This window comes from Cimex lectularius, unplaced genomic scaffold (assembly GCF_000648675.2).
Source record: "Cimex lectularius strain Harlan isolate CLEC.00 unplaced genomic scaffold, Clec_2.1 scaffold125, whole genome shotgun sequence".
NCBI lineage: Eukaryota > Metazoa > Arthropoda > Insecta > Hemiptera > Cimicidae > Cimex > Cimex lectularius.
In genome coordinates this window covers 510341-538142 of record NW_019392662.1, presented here as the reverse complement: position 1 = coordinate 538142, position 27802 = coordinate 510341, and the positions used below count along the sequence as shown (strand labels likewise).

General features: G+C 34.8%; 1 protein-coding gene across 2 annotated transcripts in view; it reads right to left on the bottom strand.

Annotated features, from left to right (window-relative positions):
* The window catches only part of LOC106668763 (calcium/calmodulin-dependent 3',5'-cyclic nucleotide phosphodiesterase 1-like), a 157339-nt gene extending 129537 nt beyond the window's left edge, over window positions 1-27802 (bottom strand). Inside the window, exon 1 of one of the 2 annotated variants that reach the window (XM_014397819.2) lies at window positions 27251-27802. In XM_014397819.2, the coding sequence (XP_014253305.1) occupies window positions 27251-27464 (214 nt within the window). In that variant the 5' untranslated portion in view covers window positions 27465-27802. The remainder of the gene's footprint in view (window positions 1-27250) is intronic. The other variant, XM_014397820.2, reaches the window with a different exon arrangement.

Genomic DNA, 27802 nt, shown 5'->3' with positions numbered 1-27802 from the left:
ACATTATATTAGTTATATATATATATATCCATCAACTTTATCATCTATCATGTGAGAATATCGTCACCTAGAAGCCTCTGAATACCAAACAAAATAGTTTATTAATGCAAAACAGATTTACTCTCTACTTCGATTGTACCTAGGCATAAACAACAAATGGTCCATAACCTATATGACCCAATCACGGTGTAAGTTTGGGGTTAACGAAACATTTCAATCCCTATCGTATCCATTCTCTAAATTTAAAAACCTTAGAAAAATCCGTTTTGCATCCTTGTAGGTATCCAATAAAACCATCCACACTGACCTCCATATTGCATTGGTTCATCACCTTGTGAGAGAACTCGTTATCCAAAATTCTACAATACTATTTCACTTACATCCAACTCTTCTTATCCAACAACTGCCCTCAGTAACTATTCTTTCACGTCGGGTAAGAAGTCATGACCTAAGGATTTACTTCAGTGATGTGTTGTGTGTGTGTAGTGAGAAGGCGTGTCACCAGTGAGTGAGTGGCTTGTTCCGTCATGTGACCTAAATATTATTTGTATTTGTGAACTATGCAACTCCAAAATTACTGCAACTTATTTCAATTACGCAAGTGTAAATATAAAACAAATATTAATTTTAAAAAATCTCTACTTAGTTCCAGGATGGGTAGGATTCGAAAGAAAGAAAGAAGCGCAAAGCCTCGCAAAAAACGTAGCTGTTGCATTTCTGATATAAGCCAAACCTTTTTGGAGTATATAGATTCATCATAATTATTATCATGGGACACCTTTTAAGAGTCCAAGGATCACTCTCACCTACTCATCAAAGGAGCGGGAAGATCTTAAGGTTAAACAGGATTATGAGTAGACACTGCTTATTTCATGGATATTTGGAAAATACTGTATCAACCAACACTGTGTATGTATATGTTTCACAAGTTGGAGGAACCCCAACAGACCTACTCTCAGATAGTAAAGCAACACTTATCCGCAGGAGTTTTGTTATGTACAACATAAAACAGGAAGAAATACAACCATTTCAACCGGAACAAATAATCATGTTCGTCACTGAATTTGGTCACACTGGCATAATGCAGGTATAGAACAAGGGATACAAAAAACAAAATCTTAAAAGATGTAGCATAGCCCCCTTTATACACATCTACATCTATATCTGGCAAACTTCCGACATTTCGCTTGAACCCTGGATCCTCTTATCGCGATGGAAATGAGCATTTAAGAAAAATTTGCATCCACCAATACAGGGTGTTGTAGATTCTGCACAGCTTACACCTGTTATCAGACTGGGTTACACACTTCTACGCAAGGATTTTACAGCGTACAACACAGCTGCGCAAGAAATAAATTATGATGCACATATATTTTATTTGTTCGTAGCAGTAAAACAGAATAGCTCTAGCAACCCCCTTAATTAAATCAATCAATCATCAAATCCACTATCAAATTAATATAAAGAGTGTATGACTAAATCTTCTTCGCGAAACGTGATCCATACTTCAACTGAGTACGATACTACAACGCCAGTCATAAAAAGTGGTTCTACCCAGTAGCCTACTAGTTTTGTTGTTAGTGATTTCGTTTGAAAATTACGATCTCGCGAATTGGAATCGGCTACTCTATCCTAGGGGTTGATGGAATAGCGGTTAAGCCCTAATCTGCCCTGGCCGAAGGGTTCTACCGCCCTGACCGCAGGATTTAGGTTGAGGCACTACCTTGTAAACCGTAGTCAATTCAGTATCCTTACACCGACAAGCTGGATCATTTTGTATTCGTGAAATCGACAAAAAATAATTAAACTAGATACGTTAACCAGTTGACCTGGATACCATTCCACTTTTCTTTATTATTCCTGTTATACTAGGGTCGTACGAAAAGTGATGAATAGAATCATGATATATATGATGATCTCCGAACCATGATAGATAAATTGCTAAATAGATTTAACTGTAAATTGCCCTGTAACAAAATTAATTAGTATCAATCTATTTTCTATTACACGATGGTCAGAAACATCGGTTGCGTGATTTACTACCGAGCATGAAATCAACCGTTTTAAATTTATTATACCAACTTATTAACCTGTTTACCACGTATTTTATCTCTCTATTCAATCTTCTGCCATTTCAGGTGAATTTAGTCTGCTTTTGTAACGTTCCACATAAAGATTTTAGATTCATTTATCTAAGACTGTGTTGGACCTTTTTTTTGCCTTTATATCTATAACATTCGACTCAGAGGAATACTATGATTGAGATAAGTTGGCGAATCGAATGGTAGCCGCCAACTAAGAAGCATCGGGCTTCTTTATTTATTTTTTAATAAGATGGTTCAAGACAAACAGGTCATATTGAAAAAGCCGATTTGTAAATATGTCCGGTTCGAATCCAACGCCCCTGTATTCGAACTCAGGATAAACCTTACAGTGATAACAGCCGTGTCAACGCCTAAGCGTTGCAACTACCGACGCCACCAAGGTTCTTAGTGATTTTGTATTTTATTTGCAAGGCAACAATAAATAAAAAATTAACTTGATGAAGAAGAAATCGAGCAGGTTTCTGGCCAGGTAGAGAAAGAAGTAGACTGTGATCACTTACAAAGCTTTCGGCCTTTATAAGACCATCATCAGCGCCTGAATAAATATTACATTATATTAGTTCATTAATTTTAAGTTTTTTAGTCATTTTAAACTTACAGCATCCTATTTTTCATATTAACATTACAGAATGTTGAAAAAAACCGACGACATCGACTATGAGATCTCGTAGTTGTAGAATTCCTTCAACCTGATGATGAGCTAAGGGCTCGAAATCCGGATCATTGCAAAACAACTTACTGTAAGTAGGAACTATCTTTTTTAAAAAGGATTGAACACCGCACTCACTCCATCATTCAGCATTTCTATACACTGCCCCTGGTCTAGATTTATCTTTAGTAACTAATTTATGTTGGATTAATCTAGTTTTTAATCTTTGTTTTGTTTGTCCAACATACGTTCTTCAAAGTTTTGACAGTTTATTTGGTACACCACATTCGAACAATTAGCCGTCAAATAAACTGTTCTTCTTTATCGACTGGACCTGGATTTTGGGGAGATCCTTTTAAAAACGACCTATTTTACTATTGAAATTGTTGGTTTAATCTAGTTTTTCATCAATTATAGAAAAAACTGAAAAAAACTTGTCTTAATTTCAACTTAACCAACCTCATGTACATCGAGGCCTCGTAGTCGATGTCGTCGGGTTTTTTTTTTAGTAATTTTGTAATTTAATATGAGAAATAGGATGCTGTAAGTTTAAACAAACCAAAAACTTGTAATTAATGAAATAATGTAATGTTGTAATATTTATTCAGGCCCTGATGATGATGTTATAAAAGCCGAAAGCTTGGCAAGTGAATCACAGAGTCTAGTTTTTTATCTACCTGACCAGAAACCAGAACTTAAACCCATCAATAATTAACATTATGTTAGCGACTTTATGGAATAAGATTTTGAAAGATTGAAGTAACCTGTATCTTGAATTAAATTGAGAATCAAACTTTAGATAATAGGACGTTTTAGTCCAATTTGACATGTCGGATAACCTTCTCAAGTGTTGACGTCCATTCTCGGAACACCCTGTATATGTTGTTTATTTATATCCTGTAGCTTAAACACCAATTTACTTTCCTTTATTTTACGTGAATCTTTTATGTGTCGAATTCATAATAAAATTAAATGATAATGCGGTTGGCCTTATTGTTTTTAAGCAGATAAAAAACCATTCATAAAATACACATGGAAAAGTCTGCGTCTGCCAGAGCTCCGAGGTCAAACTTGCCCAGAATACATCGTGCGTTGCACAAGATGGAAATAATTCTGTGGTTGCGAATATTGCTTACTTAAGGATATTTATTTGCTTATATTTCGTCATTTTAGCTATTTTACGTAAATTACCCACAATGAAAAATCCATCACTCAACGGTGCTAATAATGTCCACCATTTTCGATATTTCTGCCAATGTTAAATTAGTTGTCCATTGAAAAACGGAAAAAGTAAAGCACATCAAAAACAAAGACTTTAAGACATTAATCAAAGGAGTGTAGTTTGTCCAAGAATGCTGACGTCTGGAGCTGCCACACGGAACATTAAACTTCGGAAAACCCCTCAATTAGCACCGACCATGAATGTCGATGTCAGGAGTATCGAAAAATCCCTTACAAACTGATCATAAATCACGGAAGGATACTTTTAACTTTTGTTCATTTCATAAACTTTCTAGAACTTTTTAAAAGCATCTAATGAAGTATATCTTAGCTCTTACATTTTGGATAAATTACAAGTCTAAGAATATAATAAAACGATAATCAATAAAACCTTTATCCTTTAATGTTCTTTTTTATTTTATTTATTATTTACATATTCTAATGTTAGCTTTTATTGTTATTATAACAACAACATGCAAACTCTTGCGAGAAAAGAGTTGAAAGGTGTGACAAATGTTACTTCCATAATGGATACAACAGGGTAAGTAAAGTAATGGTGATACTAGACAAACTGATGTTATCATTAAACGGGACGATTTCCCATCAATCTTTCCCACGTTTTTATTTATCCCGCCACTCCATTAATTCTTCCCCCTTTTCCAAAGTTACTCGTTACGACGATGATTCGGCGGCTCCTTCCCACAACTTAAATATCTGATCGATGTCGGACAGACTCGAATTTCCAAACTGTTCGAGAATATCTCAAACTGGGGGATGAATTTATTCGAGAAAGAGGATGCGAGCAATCTTAGCTATTGTCTTTATAAGCAATGCCGTTAAACGTTTCAAAGTTTGACGTTGCCACGATATCGTGAACGTCTGGGATGTACTAATTACAAATCTTCCCTCCCTCTAGAATCATCGCCTTCTATCTCGAGAAGATTCATTGTGGTTATATTTCATTTGGCAAACACCCAATTAACTTTTATCTTCTGGTATTATCTTAAAATTAAATTAAAGATTTATTCCGTGCCGTCGAATACAAAATATCACCGTCTGCGTTCTCAAAAAATGTTAAAGATGTATTGGTTCAAGAGAAACTCAACTGGGCCATCTAAAAAGGTCACTATTTTTTAGTCTAATAAAGTTATGCAAAAATTTGAAAAAAACGCATTTCTCTTGTTTCGTTGTTAATTCCAATAATTTGCTTATTCACTAAATTAAACATTGTTTACATTCATTGTTTGACAAACTCGCATATGAGGGAAAATCTGAATTCCTGGAAGTAAATAAATTTAGTATCTATTCGTTACATTTGGTATTCCGTTCAAAATGAACCGAAGAGCGCATTTTTTCGATACACAGTGAGTTGTGTACGACTGATTTATTGATAGTAGTGGTATTGCGGGTGTGCAATCGAGTTGTATTTCCAGAAATTTCCTGATCGCCTCAGAATAAACAACAAAAGGAGTTTATTCGTGTTGCTCGTAATATGAGGAGATACGGGCCAGTTGCTGTTCCATCACCTAAAAAACCGGCAGTGTAATTTCGACGAGGAGCTGAATGTTTTATTCTAGATTCGCGTAAATCCGAATTCTTCTCTCCGAAATATTGGAAGGGTTTTAGGTTTTTCAAAAAATAAAATTAGAGATGAACTCAGGACTTACAATTTTAAGCCGTACCGCTCTCATCTTGTCCAGGGACTTCGGAACTGATTATGACAAGCGTCTAACATTCCTTGCACAAATGTCTATTTGGGAGGCTGAAGAAAACGTTCTTCCATACATCCTACGAAATGATGAATCCATGTTCTCCTCCAATGGCATATTAAACCGTTGGAATTTTTGAACGTGGCAGAGGAAAATCCGAGAATTTCGTACTCATGTCATCATCAGGTGGTTCACAGTATCAACGTTCGGTGTGGATTTCTCGGAAATAAATTATTGGGCTTTATTTCTACGAAAATAATTTAAATGGTGCTCAGTTTCTGAATTTTTTGAGGAAGGTTTCACCAAACTACTATATGATGTTCCTCTGCAACAACGACAAAGAAAGATTCTCCACCTTGATGGATGCTCTGCTCATAATTCTTTGCGAGTGAGCCGTTCTTTGAATGTCACTAGCGAGATAGGCGAAGAATGGCCCGATCTGTTGGCATCCTGGGTCACCTACTTTAACTCCACTTGATTATATTCTGTAGGGCGATTAAAAAAAACTGTGTATACGTCAATGATAACCCAGCACCTCGGTTCAAGAACTGCAGCAAATCATAGGGATAGGGATAAGAGAGGCGGCCACAAGGCCTACTGCACCTCGACCTAAATTGATTGTGCTCCTCTGTTAATTATAACTCATTGGCCAGCTTCAGGCTATTAATCAGCCTCCACAGCTTTGCCATTCCTTCGGTTCCTTGGTGTAGGATCTTGCTTTTTTTCTTGTCCTAGTTGCACGGACCTGTACCTACATAAGACTTCACAGAAACATAAAATGTGTTCTGCGGTCTCCTCCTCTTTCTCCAGTATCTGCACAGTTCTTCTGTCTGTACTCCTATCCGGTACATGTGCTTTCTCAAGTGGCAGTGCCCCGTCAGGAGTCCAACTAGAATCCTAGTTCGGTTGCGGTTGCCTTCCAATAATTCTTTTGCAAGTTTTGCGGATGGCTCTTCTGTGGATCTCTTCGCCTGCTTCATACCTGTGGTATTGTTCCACCAGATTTTGGACTCATAAGGATCCATTTTAAGATGTATCCTCTTTTGTGGCAGGCTGCCCAAGCCCCAAACAGTAGTGTTTACCCACAGTAGGGTTCTGTGGCCAGCATGTCAACCTTTTCGTTGCCTCTATTCCCCGAATGTCCAGGTACCCATGCCGGGGTCAGGTCATAAGTGTCGCTGACTTCCGTCAGGGCCTTCATGCATTTCCAAACACAAGCATGAGGATAAGGCCCTGAGAGCTGCCTGGCTGTCGGAGAAAATGGCTATCTTCCGGAAATGTATTCCTAGCCTGTTTCTCTGGCACATTGTTCGATCGCTATGATTTCAGACTGGAAAACTGTAGCATACTTGCCTAGGTTTACCGTCAGTTTGGTCTTGGGATTCACCCCGAAGACCCCAGCTCCCGTACCCTTGTCGGTTTTGGAGCCGTCAGTATAAAAGTAGAATTTGGGAAAAAACAGTCATTGCTATTTGTTAATTACATTTCATGCTCGAACTTACGTAAAGATGCATAGATTTGCTCTTTTTAACCACTCCTTCACCTTTGCGTAAAGATGCAAAGGTTCGGTTCACACGCAAGGCAGACAGCTCTAACTATCCTCTGGGATAGTTGATAGGAACTCATGGCCCGATAAGATAGAAAATAATGAAAACGATAAGAAGGAAAGAAAATGCTTGTCAATCCATCTCCCCTGACTCTATCGCTCTGAGCACCGGTGAAGATTGGTAAAAAGCGCAAATCTTTGGATCTTTACGCAAGGCAGGCAGTTCGAATATGAAATATGATTATTAGATAGCAAACTATTAATATAAAGCATATTAAAATGATGTGTCAGGATGTATAGGGTCGTATTTGAAATTTTGAAGGTAAACTAGTCCTGAGGTACCTTGTATAATTTTTCTCCAAAAAAGGGTAAATATTTGAAACTAGACTAAAAAATATTAAACAAGTAGTTTTATTTTTTACGGTGATTTGCAACAACAGAAATCATACTTATTATTACGTAATATTAATAAATTAATTAATATATTTAAAATTACTACTTTTTTACTTAAAATTAATAAACATAATAATATTAATAAATAAATATTACTTATTTATTATTAACTTAAATATATACTTATTATTACATATACTTTTTATTTGAGTTTCTGATCTGTCAAATAAAACGTTAAGTAATATATTTAAAAAATTTCAACATTTCAATGTCAAATCAACTCAACCGGATTGATTTCATTCAATCGATTAATCAATTTTATTTCTGATAAACTCAAGGCGTTTTGTTACAAGTAGTTTGGTTGAGATAAGCAATAAAAAATAAAACAAAATTGTTTAAATTAAGTGAATAAAATAGAATTTCATAAATAATATGTAAATGTACTTTGACAATCTCGGACCTTTACCTCAACGAACCCGACTACACATTCAACCCACCCTTACTTCCCGCAATTGCTTCGGAGGACCTCCTGGCACATAATAGCCGAAACAAGTAAACTGTACCGTATCAAGGTTAATAAAATCAAACGTACTCTTTTACTTTTATCCTCCGAAACAAAACCCATCATACAATTTTACACAATTGTCCGGGGGTTGTCCAATCCTATCCCTGAAACTGACCGTTTACTCCACTTTGGCATACCAAACCACAACTTTTGCCTAACCTGAAACCCACACATGTACAAAAAGGAAGGGATTAAACAGACGCTTCAGACTAACATGCATGTTATTATCAAGAAAATCGCACATTTGGACGAAAAACAAACTAACTGAACCAATTTGGACATATGAGTTAAACGTATGTAATGCCAATCCAAAGCATACAGAACCATTGTCAACGCTCCCCGTCCCCAACAATTTTTCTATTTTATACCCATACTATAAAAAATTATCCTCTCATCCCAAATAGATTATGGGGGGTAGGTCATGACGCATCTTACCCAGTCAGGCGACTGAAGTGGAGATTGCTCCAAGTCCACATGACAAATTGTACGGGAAACCAGTAATGGTTGCTGGCTCCCCTCAAAATATAACAATGTCAAATGAGAAAATTGTATTACAGCTCATTACAAAATATATATATTTGGTATAGATGGCAATACAAATCCGTACATAAATATGTAAACGTTTATCAAATAAACAAGTAAACGACTAAACCTAATTAGGATAAAGATCTACATAATATAATCATTGTTGTAAATTTACATCCTTAAACCACAATATAATGCAAACCAGATAATCAAGAAAAGAAGCATTAGGCATTGTTTTAGACGTTAAATCAGCTAAATCAAATAAAATTAATCTCAAGGAAAGGTAACTTTGAAATGAGATGCACTATACAATTACTAGGAGGGGATCACAAATTTCAACCCTCAACAAGGTCCTCGAATTATCCTCCAGTCAACAAAGCATGAATAATATACAAAGATTAGTTTACTGTTTGTCAAATGAAGGCAAAAACGTCGAAGTTACTTTAAATAAAAGCAAACCATTTTTTTATATCTGTTATCTAAATTTACCTTAATTACCTAAATTAATCCTTAATTTGTAAAAATAAAACCTCTGAACATGCATGATGTATATACATACTCAGATATACACAGCTTGGGATACAGATATGCTTATGCTTATGATTTTTCTCGAAAATCACCTACCCGGATTTATCCGTGTTGGCTCCTGGGGACCGTCTACAACTAGGCCATTTTAGTTCAGCGCAGTTTTTAAAGCTAGCAACATTCACACTCTCATTTATTCTTAAATACATTTTTACCTATTTTAATACCATTCGCTAATATAGGGTGGTCGTATCAGACTTTTTCCATCTCCGATTACACATGCCATAATCTGATTGCGATTCGATAGTAATTCAATATTCAACCAACGGCCCTCTCCGCCGGTATGGGGTCTACCTGCGGTACGGCGGGGTGGGAAAAAAAAGAGGCCCTCTCACACTACACATTCGCTCTAATAAATACATTCACTTTCAGTATACGCAAAAGGAAACAAAAAAGATATATTAACCAAATACTAAACACAATAAAGCAGCTTTGTTTTCTCCATAAATCAGCATAAAGAGCCGTTGACGTACTCAAGCACAATTCTCATACTAAGTGGCATTCCTACTTGCTCTTCATATAGAGCCAAGGAGTGACTATTTTCAAATAAGTATTCCTCTGCATGCATACTCTTTATATAAATATAAATATAATTATTAAATTATAATATAATTTTTTTAACTTAACAACAATGAGAAAATAGGGGGCGTCGGTGACCGCAAAGGTCGGTTGTTGCAACGTTTAGGTGTTGACACGGCACATATTGTAAGGTAAAGGTCCCTGGTTCGAATGCAGGGCCGCTGGATTCGAACCTGACTACTTACAAATAGGTTTTTTTTTTAACACTAGCACCCTGAAAGTTGATATGACCTCTGCTGTAGCGAACCCTCGTTAAAAAAAATTGACAAATTTTTTTACAGTATCTGATTAAACCGTGTTAATTTGTGCAATACCGAATGTTTTTCTGAATTAGTTTTACAATTGTTTCAGTCATTTTTCATAAGATTGAATAAACTATATGCATCTGCAAATAATAATGTAAGCTACTACATGCACAACAGTCTTCCTTTTTTAATTTTTCCAAAAAAATAAAAGAAATTTTATAATAATGAATGTAGAGCTCATGATAAAACAAAAACCTGTTTAATTTTATTTCTCTAACGTGAGCAGTTTTGGAGAAAAAATAAAATAGTAGTAAATCGACACTCAGAGTATACATTTATCTCCGATTTACCTGTACCTCTCAAAATTGTAAAGATATATTTAGACAAGTTAACCTTTTAAATTATTATTTCAAGTTTCAAAGTCCTTATGAAGGATAATTTACTGAAAGATCTAGGACGAAACTAAGTGTTTTCTTTTTAATTGGTCTCAACTTTGATCGTTACTATTATGTAATTATAAAGATATATTCTATTTAAATTCATATTTAAAAAAAAATATTCACGTTGCAAATGATAATAAATTACAAATAATCATATTGATAAATTATTTTTCAGATGATACAGCATCCCATAAAATATTAAAACTGTACCACATCATATGTTATTGATGATTTTATAAAAACAATTTTTCTCCGTACTTTATACTGACTTAATCGCGCGTAAGTTGTTTGAAAAATAAACAAGTTAAATTAAATAAATATTGATAGAATAAGAGTTAAATCTAGGTTAATTTGTAGTTTTAATATTGAGTAAAGGTTCATTTAAATAAAAAAAGAGAAGAAGAAATAAATTTTTCTTTTTATATAACTCGAGTTAAAACAAATAATAGATCATTATTTTAATTTATAATTCCAAGGCAGTCATTTTCGTTTTTCCCACAACCGATCTTTTTAATTCGTTCATCAACGATTAAGTAAATAAAAAAAATTCAATTTTACTGTTAAGTATAAAGGTAATCTGCATATAAGATAAGCCGGATAACTGACACCTTTCAGAGTTGAGGGGAACGCTTGAAATAATAATCACACACGATCCCCAGCACACTCATCGTCAAACCGTAAATTATTTACTCAACCCTTTTAATATAATGGATATTAATTTTTCCCCGTGGTTAAGTTTTAAAGAGCTGGAACGTTATATTTTCACTTTCACTGGCATTTCGCTCCCTGCCCCAAATAGCTACAGAAATGGCAGTAAGCAGGTTTAAAAAAAGAAGATTACTTCCATGATGGTCATTATGATTATTGAAGATGCTCTTTGTGTCAAAAAAATTCCCCTCTCACGTTCCGAATATGACTAGAACGTACCCTCTTGAAGATTTAAAAAAAATCATAATAACACACACACACGCAAAAACTTTCGATTTAAGTAGCCACACTTAGCGACATTTTTTAATCTATAGAAAAAATTGATAGAATATAATGTTGTAAAAATGGCCAACCTTTTCGACTAAAAAGGTGGCGAAAAAAGATTGCGAAAGTAATCTCAACTTTTACGAACTAATTAAAAATTTAGTAATTCGGTTGAAGTATCAAGACGTTCCATTTCTAAAGATTTAATGACACGTCGTTTAAAGTTTAATGACAAATAAACTTTACTGATACAAATCTTTTCCACTTTCTGTTCTATATCAGTTGATTCTACAGAATTGATGTACAGTATAGTGTATGAGATAAAATGGGAATTGATGGTAAATACAGCGTGTCCCAGTTCCCTCTGACGAAACTCAGGGAATCGATTCTACTCTTCATTTGGAGCAAAAAATGCCCAGGAGAAAATTTTCGGAAAGTTCTCTATTTTGAAGATATTCGTCAATTTAGGTTTTTTCAACTTTTCACTACCTTACCACATAAAAACGCTTACAACTTCCAAAATGTTGAGACTACAACAAATCCAATTACACCATTTGAAAGAACGCTAAATTTGCTGTAAGATACTTCTTTGCAATAATCTGAATGACATAAAATGTTAGCCAATATCAGTTGGAACATGTCAAAATTACAAAATTTAAAATTTTGGTCATGATTGCACGTTCTACTGAGGTTACAAAAAAATACCTACAACTTGTCAAATTTTACAAAAACTTCTTCATCTAATATGCTTTACGTTGATATATCCAGGTTTTTAAATAACGTTCTAGTAGAGTTGAAAAATAACAATTGAATGTTCGAAAACGTGAGCTAAGGTAAATTTGAAGGGGGGTAGAAATAAATCAATTAGAACTCGCTTTGTAAAATAATTTTAATATTAATTAATATTATTATCTTTCAGTAACACACCCTACCTGATACATTCTGTGATGATTATTGTTTAAACTTCGATCCCATCCAGCATTTTTCATTCAACCGGTCAAACAAGTGTCATTTTTATTTTACACCGGTTGAATGAAAAAAGGTAACCTCAGTAGAACGTGCAATCATGACCAAAATTTTAAATTTTGTAATTTTGACATGTTCCAACTGATGTTGGCTAACATTTTATATCTTTCTTTCAAATGGTGTAATTAGATTCGTTGTAGTCTCAACATTTTGGAAGTTGTAAGCGTTTTTATGTGGTAAGGTATTGAAAATTGAAAAAACCTAAATTGACAAATATCTTCAAAATAGAGAACTTTCCGAAAATTTTCTCCTGGGAATTTTTTGCTCCAAATGAAGAGTAGAATCGATTCCCTGAGTTTCGTTAGAAGGAACTGGGACACCCTGTATAAAAGAATATATAAGAAGAAATACGAAATATAACATAATAATAAGACCTTAGATAAAACGGATAATTAATTGGAAGAAAATATAATTTTCAATCGCTTTGACATGCTAAAAGCAATTTAAATTTTAATATAGAATATCGAACATCACCTGTTGAGATAATCTGGGCCAAGAGATAAATGAACAGATATACGCAATTAATGCAAATGAGTGCTAAACGGGCAGATTTACTGTCCTATCGAATGCACATATTTACTGCAATAATTTGATAACTATGTACAACTTAGACACAAGTAAAACCAAAACCAATAAGTCCAGTTATATTTAAACAAACTTAAACGGACATGTTTAATCATAAAAAGTGAAATTATATATTTCATTGGCTTAATCTTGTAAGCATAATATAAAGGGTCGTTATGTACTTATGTTGTTTTGCATACATGATCGAGGCATACATCATTTATGTACACATTATTATACAAAAATACACATTTATTTTAGAAAAAATAATATCTCAAGGTTTAAACAAATAATGTAATAACAAAGACCAAGAGAATAGGCGCAGCAAAATTGATCGGTAAAAAACAAATTACAGGTTCAACACAATGAGAAATCTCAGAAGAAAGTGATTTCACTAGTTTTGACTATCGTTTCTTGCTGGGCTTCTGCTTGGAATACCCGGTTAACAGTTGGCTTCAGTGGGTAATTTTTGTCTTTTTCTCTTAATGGCAAACTCTGGCAGTTTTGCTTTATATATATTATTATAGGTTGTATTCGTTTTGTGAGATTTATCCTTGAAGTTTGCTGGATGGTGAAAACCAGTAGTCTTGTCCTTGTTCTTCCATTTTCGCCGGACAATTTTTCGTCCTTTGTACATCATGGAGAAATGTTTAGTATAGTTATGCATTTCTTACCCTAGACGGTTAATGTTATCGTAAGCTTTTCTTTTTTAAGTTGCATTGTGTTGAATGTATTATGCTTGAGCATTAAATTCCCAGGTTTTCAAATATGTTTATTTTGCCCTTTTTTGTTCGTTATGAGCAATGTTAAGCTTGTACGTTTTGCTAAGCGTTTTGTCGTCTTTGATGGTGACTTTTCTCGACAACTACGCGACAGTGGAGAAATATTCGAATGTTCACTGTTGCAACTTGGCGAGAACTTTGGAGTTTTTTTCCTTGTTTTTTAACGGTTGAATGCAGTCAAATTGGTTTGTAGCAATCAGATAGCCGTGTGTAGACGCGAGAATGCTCTGCTTCAGGTGCCATGTGTGTGTGCCACAGTCTTCTGTTTAAGTTATAGTTTTTCTTCTTTTCTTTCAATTTTGGTTTGGGGTGGAATCAACGTTCATGGTGTACCGAACTGTTTAACATATAGAATGAACTTTGACCTCACAAAGGTGTATTGACAAACTTCTTCTAGAAGCTGTGATCCCATTCCGCGCATGTAGTTCGAGTAGTCACCCATTATTTATGCTGGGCTGTGGGGATTACCATAATGAATCGGCCAGCACGTTCTCCTGACATGAATCCCACAGAACACATACGGGACATGATAAAGAGACGGGTCAGACATTTACTCGATGTTTAGGAGACTTAACGCCCTCCGACAGGTCAGAGGAGGTAATACTTTTTATTAAGAGTACCAGTAGTAATAAAATGTTAGTTAAATTTGAATCTATCATTCAATGATTTTCCGCTTTGTTGATGAAGTTTCTTTCAAACGACCATAATTAAACTTTTTTTTTTATTAAAACTAATAATTTCTTATTTCGTTTCTTTATTGAATTCTATATTGAAATAAGTATGTTGTAACTAATATAACAATGAAAATAAACAGTGTAAAATAAACAAAATTCGTTTGCCATTGAGTATATTTATTTAACCCGAACCTACTTGCGATATATTTCGTATTTACCAATCTCTGTAGAGACAAGAAAACGTATTAGAGAGGTCTGTTACTTATGAAAATTACATTATAAGTACGGTATGTATTTGAACAAAAACTTTAATATTCTTTTTAGAGATTTTCCATTCAATAAACAATGTCATGAATTGCTTCATTTAAATACATCATTTAAATGCAGATCAAAACCGACGAGCATAAATTTGTTGGGTTGTCAACATCGTCAAGATGAAGAAACGTCGAAATGAAAAATTCATCATTCGAGTAAACAGTTTGCGGGCAGGTTTGCCTCTCGGTTTGCTGTGAATTCACCTAGTACGGAACTTTACTACATGTCCATCACAATCGATGGTCGGACCTACTTCGCTTGAAACCACTAGAGTTTTTTTCCTACTATCGGCCTTGATAGCTTCCATGATTATTTATTCAATTATATTTAGTATACCTTGCGTAAATAACTATGTTCAGATAGTTTGAAATGAGCTAGCTTGAATGGATTCATTGCACTAGTAGAGTGTGTGTTATTCGAGATGTTATTACGTTATTCCTATTGGTTGTAGGTCAAACAATGGAAAATCCGGAAAAAGAAAGGAGACAATAATGGCTCAATATGTTTATTGAGAAAGATACGAATGTTCATGGCATCTGAATAATTGAATACCTAATAATTTAGATTGTTGTATTTTCTACAGAAATTCAACCGTATTAATTGTTATAATGTATGTAAGTCCATTATAATTTTATTTTATTAAACTTGGCCAAGGCATTTTTTAAATTAATTGCACAATCCGACTGTTGTTTGTCACTGATAACCTGGTTCATAGCACAATTTCAAACCTTTTTTAAAAATTAAAATATTAATGCTAATTGACAATATTTTATTTAAACCATGTTAATAAACGTTTATCAAATAACAAATAGGTTAAAAAGGGTGGTTTTAGCCTGGATTCCAGGGAACGTCGGACTGGAGGGGAACGAAAGAGCGTACTGGCCGCGACAGCGAGTACTCTCGTTCCTCACAGTGATGATGTTGAGACCACCCCGATTCGGCCTGACGACGCTAAGAGAATAGTGAAAAATACGATATTAGAAAAGTGGAAGCGTCGTTGGGTCGACTCGACTGACGCGCTGGTGTCCGTCAAGCCGACGGTCAACCGGTAGAGGCCGGAGGGGATATCTCGACGGGAAAGCGTTGTCCTGACCGCCTGCGGATCGGTCACACACATGCGACTCATTGGACCTGTTGGTTAGCGCGAGTCGACCTAGGTTCCCGGCATGCCAAGATGACAGACTCGCGGTGTCACACTTGTTGGAGGGGTGTGGCAGCTTGGCCCCGTATAGGGACCGAAATGGAATACCGCCGGACTGTAGGAGAATGCTCGAGCATGGCAGCGAGTTTAAAGAAAAACTTTTTAGGTTAGATTAAGTTTATGATAGAATAGGAGTATGCTGGGCGACGGTGAAGTATACCATTTTAAGGCTCCACCGCTGCTCCGCCAAGCCGGTCGGGGCGGAATATCGAGTACCCTCCGACCCGGATTCTAGGCAGAGGATATGCACGTGTGATTGTGTTTGTATATAGGAGTATGTATGTATTTATTGTAGAGAATGTTGACCGAATTGACCAAAGAAGTCGATGGCGCCCGACCAGAGCCCAACCTCGGAGTCACTCAGGCACCAAAGTGGGTGACTCCCCCTGAGGGAGAGGCCAGAGGCCTCCCAGGAGGTCTCGTAATTCTAATTCTAACAAATAGGTTAAAATAAGTATTACTAATGAAGTAGCTGGGGCTGTCAGCTTGTCAAGATTTAATTTAATTGATATACTGTAATTTGATGTGAAACGGAACTGTCACGTTGATCTAGAGAGTTAATTAAAATTAATTGCATGGCTATAAAACATTAACAATTTTGGAAACTTTTCACAAAAAACAGCGGCCGCAGTTGGGGAAGAAACGTTTAGCCATTAATTAACAAGATAGAAGAAGGTGTTTATCGCTTAATTAACTGCTTTCCCTAATTGTGACAACCTGCAATTGCGTTAAAACGCCATATTTACCTCCGGTTACGGTTGATACATTTTCTCTCACCAGAGAAAAAAAGTTTATGTCATGCCACCAATTACTGGTAGTTGTAATTAAATTTGGTAAAATATAGTAAAATTACAATTCTTGATAGAAAAATAAGAGTTAGGGATGATCTAGGATTTCAAACTTTGGCCATTTCAAAGCCCTCCTGATCAGCTACTGATTCTCACCAATATCACATATCAGTTGGGTGATAGCATGGGATGAACGCTTATTTCTCATCACTGCATGTCAGTCGCCGGGTTCTTTCGGATTTCGCTCATATTTTTGCCTATTTTATCTTGTCCTGTTATCTTTATGAGATTCGATGCTTTTTCATACATTTTCATACCTCGTCCTGATAATATCATTTTTAAACGACTGTTTAATATCATTAAAACAACAGCTGTTGGGGGTGTCAATAACTGGATCTTTGGATCTTCAAAATGATCAGTTACCCCTGTTAATGACATTTTGAGTTATTTTATAGGACTTTGGTTTATATGCTCACGAAGAATTTTTTTAATTACATTTATTTGATATGATATTTACTATTACAAATATTGTATTAAATAAATATGTTCATATGTGTTGAATTTGTCATTTGAGTCTCTTGCAGGAGAATTATGGGGCAAAAAATAAAAATAAAAAGCATGAATTTATGCAATGCTAGAGAATTTTAGAAGATTAAAAAAATGAACTTACACAATGATAGAATATTTTAGATTTAAAAAAAAGAATGAATTTATGCAATGCTAGAATTTTTTTCGATTAAAAAAAGTGAATTTATACAATGATCGAACATTTTTAGATTTAAAAGAATGAATTTATACAATGATAGAAAATTCATGTTTTTTTATTTTTTTCACATCCTACATGTGATTGCAAAATTTAAACAATGTTTATAAATCCCAGGCCCTGAAGATGATCTCAATAAAGATCGAAACGTTGGCACGAAACCTACATCACACCAGACCGCACCTCACGATCTCCGAATAATCAATGAAGAATGTTTTTCAATTGATGGGTGTAAGATACTAGTCAAACTGCAGAACTATATACCAAATTTTCAAACCCTCTAGTGTTTGGGAATAAGAAAAACCAAAGTCTATAATTTCATAATTCTTTAAATATTGATTAAAATTTACAAAAGTATATCTACCAATTTAAACATGCCCTAGGTATTTCTCTCTCAGATTATTTTGTGATATTTAGCTACGGGTAATACTGTAATAAATTTTAAAATGTTCAGAACATACTGTGTGATAATTTTGAACCAATAAATAAAGATATAAATAAATGTATTTTGTTCAAAATAACCTCGTCTGATGGTTGAATATGGTGTCAATAACTGTTTACTTTTCCGGTAATTGGTATGTGGTATGGTGGTCCAATTCCGAAAATTGGTACACACATATCAATAATAGGTTAGTTTCCCAGTCGATAATTAGGTTTTGCCAGTCAACAATTGGTGAAAAAACTTCGTCGTCAATATTCGGCTCAAAAGATTTAATAATTTGGCAAGAATTATAAGCGAAATCTGTAAAATAGACCTGGAGTACGAAAAACTTTGAAAAATAGGGATAGGTTGATAAATAAAAAATTTATTGAGAAAATACTTGAAAAATTATGCTAAAGTGTCAATAATTGGTGACTTTACCCTACATTGTATTTGATATCACTGTTCTGCGATCAAGAACACATTAGATAGCATACCCTGCCTCAAAAATTTCGCCCCGTGTTTTATTATTGCCCGTGCTAATGGTGGAATATTAAAATCATATTTTGTTTATATTAAAACTCACAAATTTCAACTAGAAGCAAGCTTAATTCAACAATGTTCGATATTACAGCAATAACACAGGTTATTGGCATTTTAGAAATATTCCCTTCGTTAACTGAAATTTATCGTATTTGTGTTATTTAGCGGCCGATTGTTCAATAATTTGTTAAGTAGCGAGGAGCGGTGGGGATTGAACCAAATATTTCATATTCGCATAAAGTGTAGTGCTATTCTTGTCGTGTCATGTATTTTTCGTGTGAAATTGTTGAGAAACGTGAATTTGTACTCTGCTGTTTTTATATGATTGTGACAGAGTGGGTAACACTTTCTGTATGTATGAAATATTTGGTTAAAAATTTATATTTCATCTGTATTCTATAATTGTTTTTTTCCAATCAACGTATGTTTTGTAATTCACCTAGGCTCTAAAGATGACCCCGCGCAAGGTGGAAATGACGGTGAAATGATGTTTTCCTAAAACAATTTATTCCGAACCGCTCGTTACAACTTTAACAAATTATGTATCATATTTAATGAAACGTTCTTAATTATGAAAGCTGTATATTTAATATGTTGTATCATAATTAGACCCTCGGATTATTGTGCATACTTCGAGCTAATGAAATATTAAAAGCTTTACACCGTTAAGCTTCATTGAACACAAAAGAGGTTTTCTTCCCCACAACAATCAGGACTATAACTTTGAAAACAGCCCTAGCATAAAATGCTGAACTTGGCACTTCTGGCACACTCCCTTACATGCAGATAAACGTGCCCATTGTTCTGTCAAAAGATCTTGATAGCATGGTGATAACGCCAGAATGAGAAGTTTGAAAAACCGCATTGTTCGGCATTGTTGCAAGTATGATTAATATAAGTATAAGATGTCCTTAATTTAAATAAATAAGGCAAATAAAACAGTACAGCATACATTATGTTTTCAAGCAATTGTTTATATACTAAAAGTTAAATTTTAATTAAGTGTAATAAGTTTGTTAACAATTTATAAACAATCACCTCTCCACCCCTTTACCCGTTAAATTTAGATTAAAGTTAAAAACAACTTTGGAACTTCTTAAAAACATAAACTGAAACTTCTGTTCAATTATCAAAAGCCATTATATTCAGAAATATGCATAGGTAAATAATCTGGATTCACCTTGGGAAAACAACGCAAACTTAAAATAACAATGACTTAAACTGCGAATTTTCCTCATGTTCGAGGATTTATTTTAAATCTTGAATAACGGGATTTCCTAAACTGAATCCGACATCACAGTTTATCTTAAGTAGATGTAATAAAAGAACTATAACGCCAATGAAACCTTGAAAGTGGTTGGTGAATAGGCCATACGCATGTTACATAAAGGTACACGACGCATTAATAAACCACCATTGATGTTTGAAAAGTTGATATCAGTACAAAAATGTATAAAGGTTGTGAGATCGGACTTTTAGTTTGGTTGTTGTAATGCAGACCTTGACATGAAAGCAACCGATTTTGTTTAAGAAACATCGCAAATTTTAGTCACCCAATAAACTGCCATAATTCTTTTCTTTAAAAACAATGGTTTATACATCACAATTTGGTCATCCCGGATCTCTCTGGTATGGGCCGAAGCGTTTATGCTTTGTTCTGGAGGTTTGTTGCCTCCCCCTGTTTATACCCAGACCAACCGCTGAAGATGGGGTAAAAATTGCAGACCAAAACTACACAATTAAAGTATAAATTGTGTTTTTGGCAGTACATTCAATATTTTATACATTATTCATCAGTAATGTAAAACACAGATAAGTTTATCGAACTAGATTGTATCAAACAATGAAAACATGAAGCAAAATAAAAAGCAATCATTATATGTCCCCCCCCCCCAAAAAAAAGGTGAATTTTGTCCTTCATTCCCCTAAATATAGTCAATATCCGTACAAAGGTTTTTGCTATGGATGTCCAATTACTTCGCAATTTGAGGGCATTGGAATGTTGTATCTAATGAAGCCAAAGGGGCACACGCCTCATCGACCAAACATACTAACGATGTTGATCACAACCACAAGCTCTTTATACAACAAGATTTAAGGTTTGGTTACCCCGTTTTTTGTAACTAAAATTCCCAAATCCGACTTATTTTACCAGCTCTATACGGTTTTTCAGTTAATTGGATAATTTGATGTGATGAAGTTTATTATATTCAAGGGTTAAGGTCAACAGAAAACAAAACGAGATCAATGATTATCTAAATTTTACACTTTAAAATAATATTTACATTGTTTAAAATAGAATATTTATCAATTATATAAATTACGTAGCTAAACTAATTTATTAAAGTCCGGTTTTCCGCGTGAGTTTTGTTGTATAAATGCAAACATATATGTTATATAACAAAATATTGTTTTTCTTTAAAAATAAACGTTTGAATTTGTTAAAACGAAAATACGAGAAATTTCGCAAGTTAAAGTGTTTTGGAAGCTTTTTGTGGTCCATTTAAAAACAATACAACAATTTTCCTGTTTAAGTCTGCCAGAAGCGTTTCAGTGGTCTTCAAATATTGGTCTGGTTATAAGCATGGTGGGTGATGGATCAAAAAAAAAATTATTCCAGTCTCTTATTTAAATTAACAAATTTTTTGCAAATTATTGACTTTATTTAGCTTTAATTAGAACAGAAAGGAGTATGGCCTTCTTCCATGGTAAACATATTTAAAAACTTGTAAAACGTAAAACAAATGGTTTGACCGGCAATAATCCGGTTTTTTTTTTCTTTTTTAACGAGGGTTCGCAATAGCAGAGGTATGTATATAAAGTATGTATCATCTTTCATATCATCATCAGAGGTATCATCCCTCGAGGTACCGATGTTTTTGAAAAAAAGCGCTCATTTATAGGTATGTCGGGTTCGAATCCAGCGGCCCTGCATTCGAACCCGGGACCTTTACCTTACAGTGATGAGCGCCGTGTCAACGCCTAAACCGTTGCGATCACCGACGCCCCCATTATCCGTATTCCACAACTTACGTTATAAACAATTATTAATAAAATTGATGCAATTGTTGTAACTGGAATCAAATTCTTAAACCTAGTACGCACTGGGATTCTTTGAGTCGATTCATGTTGCGGGGCAGAGTCGGGGCTGCATAGATTCTTTGTTGCGACGCAGCCCCGACTCTGCTCCGCGACAAAGAATCGTGTCCAGACCAAGATTCAGTTCACATTCATCAGTGCCTGTGAAAATGACAGAGGAACTAGCTCTTAAAGAAATTTCCCTTGCTATTTTTTGCATTGTACGTTGTGAATCCAATCAGAGGTGCATTAAAAAACGCCCAAAAAGATGGTGGGTTCGACAAATATTTCATGGCGTGAATCAGCACGGGAAAAATCTTTTGCACACGTTTCGATTAAATGATGGCGCAGGGTTCAGAAATTTTTTGAGGATGTCCCCGACCGATTTCGAAACCATTTTAAAGAAAGTTGGTGGTCAAATTTCCAAGAAAGATACCAACTTTCGGGAACCTATCTCTCCGGCCAACAGATTAGCTGCCACTCTCAGGTTCCTAGCGAGTGGAGATACAAGCCTCATGTACACCTTCAGGATTTCAAAATAATCAAAATCAGATTTCGTTCCAGAAGTGTGCAAAGCCATCATTCATCGTTTTTTGGACCAAAACGTTCAATGTTTGGCTTTTCAATTCCCGATTTCTGTATTCCGTAAATGATACATCCCACAAACACCGATGGGAATGCATGTCTTCAATAAACTGTAATGTCAACTGTCAAAATCTTCAAGAAAACACTACAATGTCAACTAAATAAAGCGCTTGTTCCGATTCACGTCCGCACCGGATGGGATTCAAAAGAGTCCGAAAATGCTAGCCCGCAACACACCAGATTCATCGCAACAATGAGTCGGGGCAGCCCGGACTCAGGCTAGACGCAGCCGAAACTCTCCGGAGATTCAAAGAGTCGACTCAAAGAATCCCAGTGCGTACTAGGCCTTAGAATTATCTTTCTCCTTCCTAGTAATATCTCTATCTGGAAGGAGTGTATTAATAATTTTATTTATTTATGAAAAAAATTTCGATATACATGTATCGAAGGGTACCGCGTTGGCCGTATGGTTAGGTCTTCCGACTCGTATTTATGGTTCTGAGTTCAAATCCTGGCACATTCCATGGCATTTCAATTGAAAATAATATGAAAAATGTATCGTAAAGAAGTTGACCCTTCGTCCGCGACAGCCGACGGGTAGGTGGACTTATAGCCTTCTTGTATATCAGGACTTATTTTACTTTATTTATATACACATATCAATTAGTTATTGAAATAGTCCTATTCATTTCTCCAGCGTTGAAACACTATTGAACTAACCAATCAAAATCCAACACGATTCCTTCATCCATCATCTTTCGTGTGGTTGGATATATACACGGTTGTATAAAATGTTTCATAATTTTTTAACTGAACCCTAGTCACACTGAAATTTATTTACCCCCAACAGTTAGCTACTCTCTCAAATTAAATCCATCTCTTTATGAATTTGGCTATAATCAAGTGGTTGCCCAGCAAATCATTTTAACACCTAGCTATTATGTAATTTCTCTAACATTTTTGTGTATGTTAATTATAATTTGGTGATCATATGGTGTTAACGAATTCCAATTTTGAACAAGGGTGCAATACTATGGCTTAAATATTTATTACATAAAATTTATTTGTATTGTTGTATTTGTATGTGTTAAAAAGTAGTTAGGAGATAAAAATTCAATATACATCAAAATAGAACTAAAAAATGAGCAAAATGACTTAAACTGATTTATAAAACGTGCCTAAAATAGTAGGAATAATAATGAAATAAATTAATGAACATTTCCATTGAAATAATAATCAAAAATAAAATTCGCATAGTCAAAGATTGAGGATCAATAATATTTATAAATTTAATACTAAGATTCAAATTTAATATTAATTTATCACGTCGCCAGTCGTAGCCTTGTAATATCATTCGTTTATAAATGTTGTCTTAATTTAACGATATTTGGACAGGAAACCGCATTTTGTGAGATTTCTCTTTGCGATCTGCGGGGTGATGAATCTGTATTTAGTCGTTACCGACCATTCATGTCAAGTGATCATTTGAAAAATACCCTATTTGAAAGATTTGTTAACAACTTTGCTTTATATTCAGGACTTTCGTCAAATCCACCCAGGTTCAATAATTGCTTGGTTATTTAAAAACGTCGTGAGAAGACTATTTTTTGTATACCTAATTATTTGTATAACTAATTAATAATTAATTTACTAACTGTATTGAACAATGAAAATGAGGACATGTAAAAGTCGATGAATCTTATGTGGAATCTTCTTTGGACGCTCGAGAATCCACTCCAAAGAAAAGCTCAAGAAATACAAAATGTTGGTAGTTGCCATGTAGAGCTCTTATATTGTTAGCTCTTAGTTATTTGCCATTAGGTCAGTGCTACCAAAAGGATAATCATTTGTGAGTCAGTAGTGGAGTGGATTTGAGTACCCAGTTTGTCATGAGTCAGTAATAGTTTAGAGTTTAGAGTTAGTCAAGATGAGTTAAAAGTTGAATTTGGAATGCGACAGTTGTTGGCTGCAAAAATGGAGACCTATGGGCTAGACTTTGGTTAGATTGTTATGGAAAGGACTTGGATATCTCATCTGTGAATTTTAATCAGTTAATAAACGTTGTTTTGAAATGTGAAGATTAGTTTTTTTATCGCTAAAGCCAATCTCGTCGAAAGATCGACTCAACGACATATCCATCTCTTTGCAACTACGATATACGTATTCACCATATTCTTCTTGTAATATCAATATATAATATGTAATGATCCTTTAGTCCACTCCTCTCGCGCTTCTTATCGTATTTGGTACATATTTTACTTTTTTGATGGCAGTTAATGACGTAAAATATTTTATATGTGGGCGGGTCGATTGATTTGCCGGTATGTTAAAAACGAAAGGAACTGTTTAAAAAAAGAAAAGGTCGTGGGGTAAAATCATCTCAGCCAAGGAAAATACAGCATAATGATGGAAATTGTGGGAAATTATTAAGGTTGTTTTAGTTTAGTTTCTATGGTAGGAGAGACCATTATGCAAAATGTTGCGCTCCCCTTATGCGTATATAGTGTTCTCTCAAAGTGCTAGACAGGACTAAACATTTAGCTCATAATTTGTCCTGCGGTCAATCTTCTAATAAAAGCTTTCGCATAAACTCGCAAATTATTGTTCAATATTTAGTACCAATATGTACATCAAGTGTACTTTCCATCCTAAGGATAATCGGTAGTTAATGTATTAATTTTGTATTCCCAGTAATGTCATGGTTAAATAACGAGCATAAAAGAGAGCATTAAAATTCAACTACACGGTTTCTATCTTGACTTCCTAGAATTTTCTTCCGTGGTGTTTATTTTTTGGCACTGTTTGTATAGTAATCATGAAACAATTATTTTTTAACATTTCTAACGCTGTGTAAGGACGTTATTGAACAGTTTCCACATAATATTATTATTATCTTTCGCCGAGTTGTTCCTTCTTATCTATTTACCTTATCGACACTTGAAAAGTTTTTCACAGCTCGGCAAGAAATCAACTTTAATCCTTCACCAAATGATAATTAAACTGTGATACTACAGTGTTAACACACTGTAGTATGTTTGTACTTGACTGATCGATCTTTGAAATCTTTTTCATCGTGGAGTTTAATGAAAATAATAAAAGTAGTAAATTCGTGGCCAGTGCCGTTGAAATACGGTAAAAGTCCTTCCTGATTCATCGATCCGTGGTACAAACGTCTTTAGAGTAATTTTTCCGTTTTCTAATTTTGGCTATACCTCGTCTTTGAAGTAATTATTAAACCAGGCGTTAAGGATGATTCTGAAAGGCGACCTATTAATAGTCACCGTCGTCCTTTTTGGTCATCACTAGCGAAGCAAAACACCGGCTAGGTTCAATCATCACGATTAAACAAAAAAGTCTCGTACTTTTTTTTCGGATCAGAACATATGATCATTTTAACGTACTTATTTATTATAATCGTTTGTGCATTTGTCTAGTAAGTGGGCAAAGAAATCCAATTTAACTTTCCCGGCGAGCTTCTTACCAATTGACACATTTCCGTTCAATTTAGAGTCACGAGAGTCAATGACGAAAATATGACGTATAAATCGGTTTTCAATAATTAAACCGAAACAAATATAGAACGGCTGGAAGAAAAACGTAGTGCGTAGTAATAAAAATAACGATAAACATTAAAAACTTAGTAAATATAAAAACAAAAAAATTAAATGCTTCTTCAAAAGTGAAATGCACGTAAGTACTTTTATCAAGTAAAAATGAGTACATTTTAAGATTGATGCTTCAAAGTAAATAAATCAGACTCAGAATGACTTGTTTAAATCGTCAAGTAACATCAAGTAAGCTCAACTAACATTATTTAAATACCAACAGTGTAACAAATATTGGACAAAACATATATCACCTTGTGTAATAATGTATAACAAAATAATATACAGATTCACTGCTGAAGATTGCAAGAAGCCGTTACGATCTGACAGAGCGAAACATCAAATACAGACAAAGCAAAATGATCAGCAACGATAAAACTACAAAAACTATAAAATAGAACGAAAGTTTACCAATGTGTGTGGGAGTAGTACAACGATGAATAAAGGCCAAATACAAGGAAAGACAACCTTAATAAACTATTTCTAAAAATGTCGGTCGTTCCACGTTGATCGATTGAATTCTCAATTGCCTAAATCAATGTTTAAAAAACGAATAACAGAAAACAAGACTAAAACTCATAGGTATGTGACAATTTGAAAACAGTTTGCTATATATAAGAAAACAAAAAAAATCCATTTTAAAATAAAAGTGTGTATATTTCACCTAAATTGCGTAGAAACCCATTGAAAAGATGATATATACTCTCAACTTTTCCCCATTTCGAACGGATCGACGTTAAGCAGACTGAATTAAATTTTTGATATACAAACGCTCATCACGTGGCGGTAACAATTTATGCTCTAGTCGATAAGCACCTGAAGAGCTCATCCGGCAAAGCGATCCTATCGAGGATTTTCATCATCAAAAATATATCAAACGAATATAAGATCGGGCACTGTCCAACACAATAAGCACTCATTGAATTGTCTCTGACCTTTACAGCGCTAGCATTGATCCCATTCTGACCTAGGACGTCCCATCGTATAGATAAACGCCAATGGGTTTCATCGACATCTAAATTGGTCAAATAATGTTTAAAAGGAAGAGATCGAAGCAGGAAAAGAAAGGAATTCGAAAGCATGAAGATATTTTGGGATGTTGATAGTTTATTAATTTTTTATTTATATAATATAATTTTGAGCAGTTTTTGGGTGTATTTTCATTTTTTAAATTAATACAAACTGGCTCATTGCTTGCAATATTGTCGATTTTTTTGTCGTACCTGATCTGATGGTTTCTGCAAAAATTTTAGCAAGCCATCACCCAAAAGCGAGAACTTTCTATCGTTTACCTGTAATTGAGTCTGTCCAGGCTGGTTGTTCAAAATCCTAATAAGAAAATAAAATCGAGACAATAATCTTTAGTCCTACCTATCGTGTAAGTCGCTCCGTCGAGTTGAATTCGCGCCGATTCCCTCTTGTTCAGCGGCTGCTGCGCTCTCGGCGACGGCTGAGATGGTAAAGAGTACGTGGGACTCGGCTCGGCGGGCTCTGGATTTCTGTTGGATCTTGTCGGACTCTCCATCTTCCGTCTCAGGAGTACTGAGAGACTTTTAACAGTGTCCGAAATATTGGACCAGTCCATAAGAGTTGTTACCGGGTTTTAGCCAGGTATTACAGCTCGAGGCGAGAAGCTCCCCACCGGCATGCGTTCCATCGTCCCAAATTTTTGACTGGCAAAATTTCTTTCATCTATCTTTCCAAATATGGTTTTGTTTGTATTCGTCGGACTGTAGTAAATAAATGCGTATAGTCTCCCGTCGGCGGCAATTTAAAAGGTTTCCTCCAAAGACGGAAATTCGGAGAAACGGTACGTAATCGAGTGTATTTTTGTACGATTGGATTTATTGAACGGCATCATTCCGATGTTGTTAACTGGGTCTAAGGAGCATAGCGTGAGAGACACTACTGGTGAACTGTCTC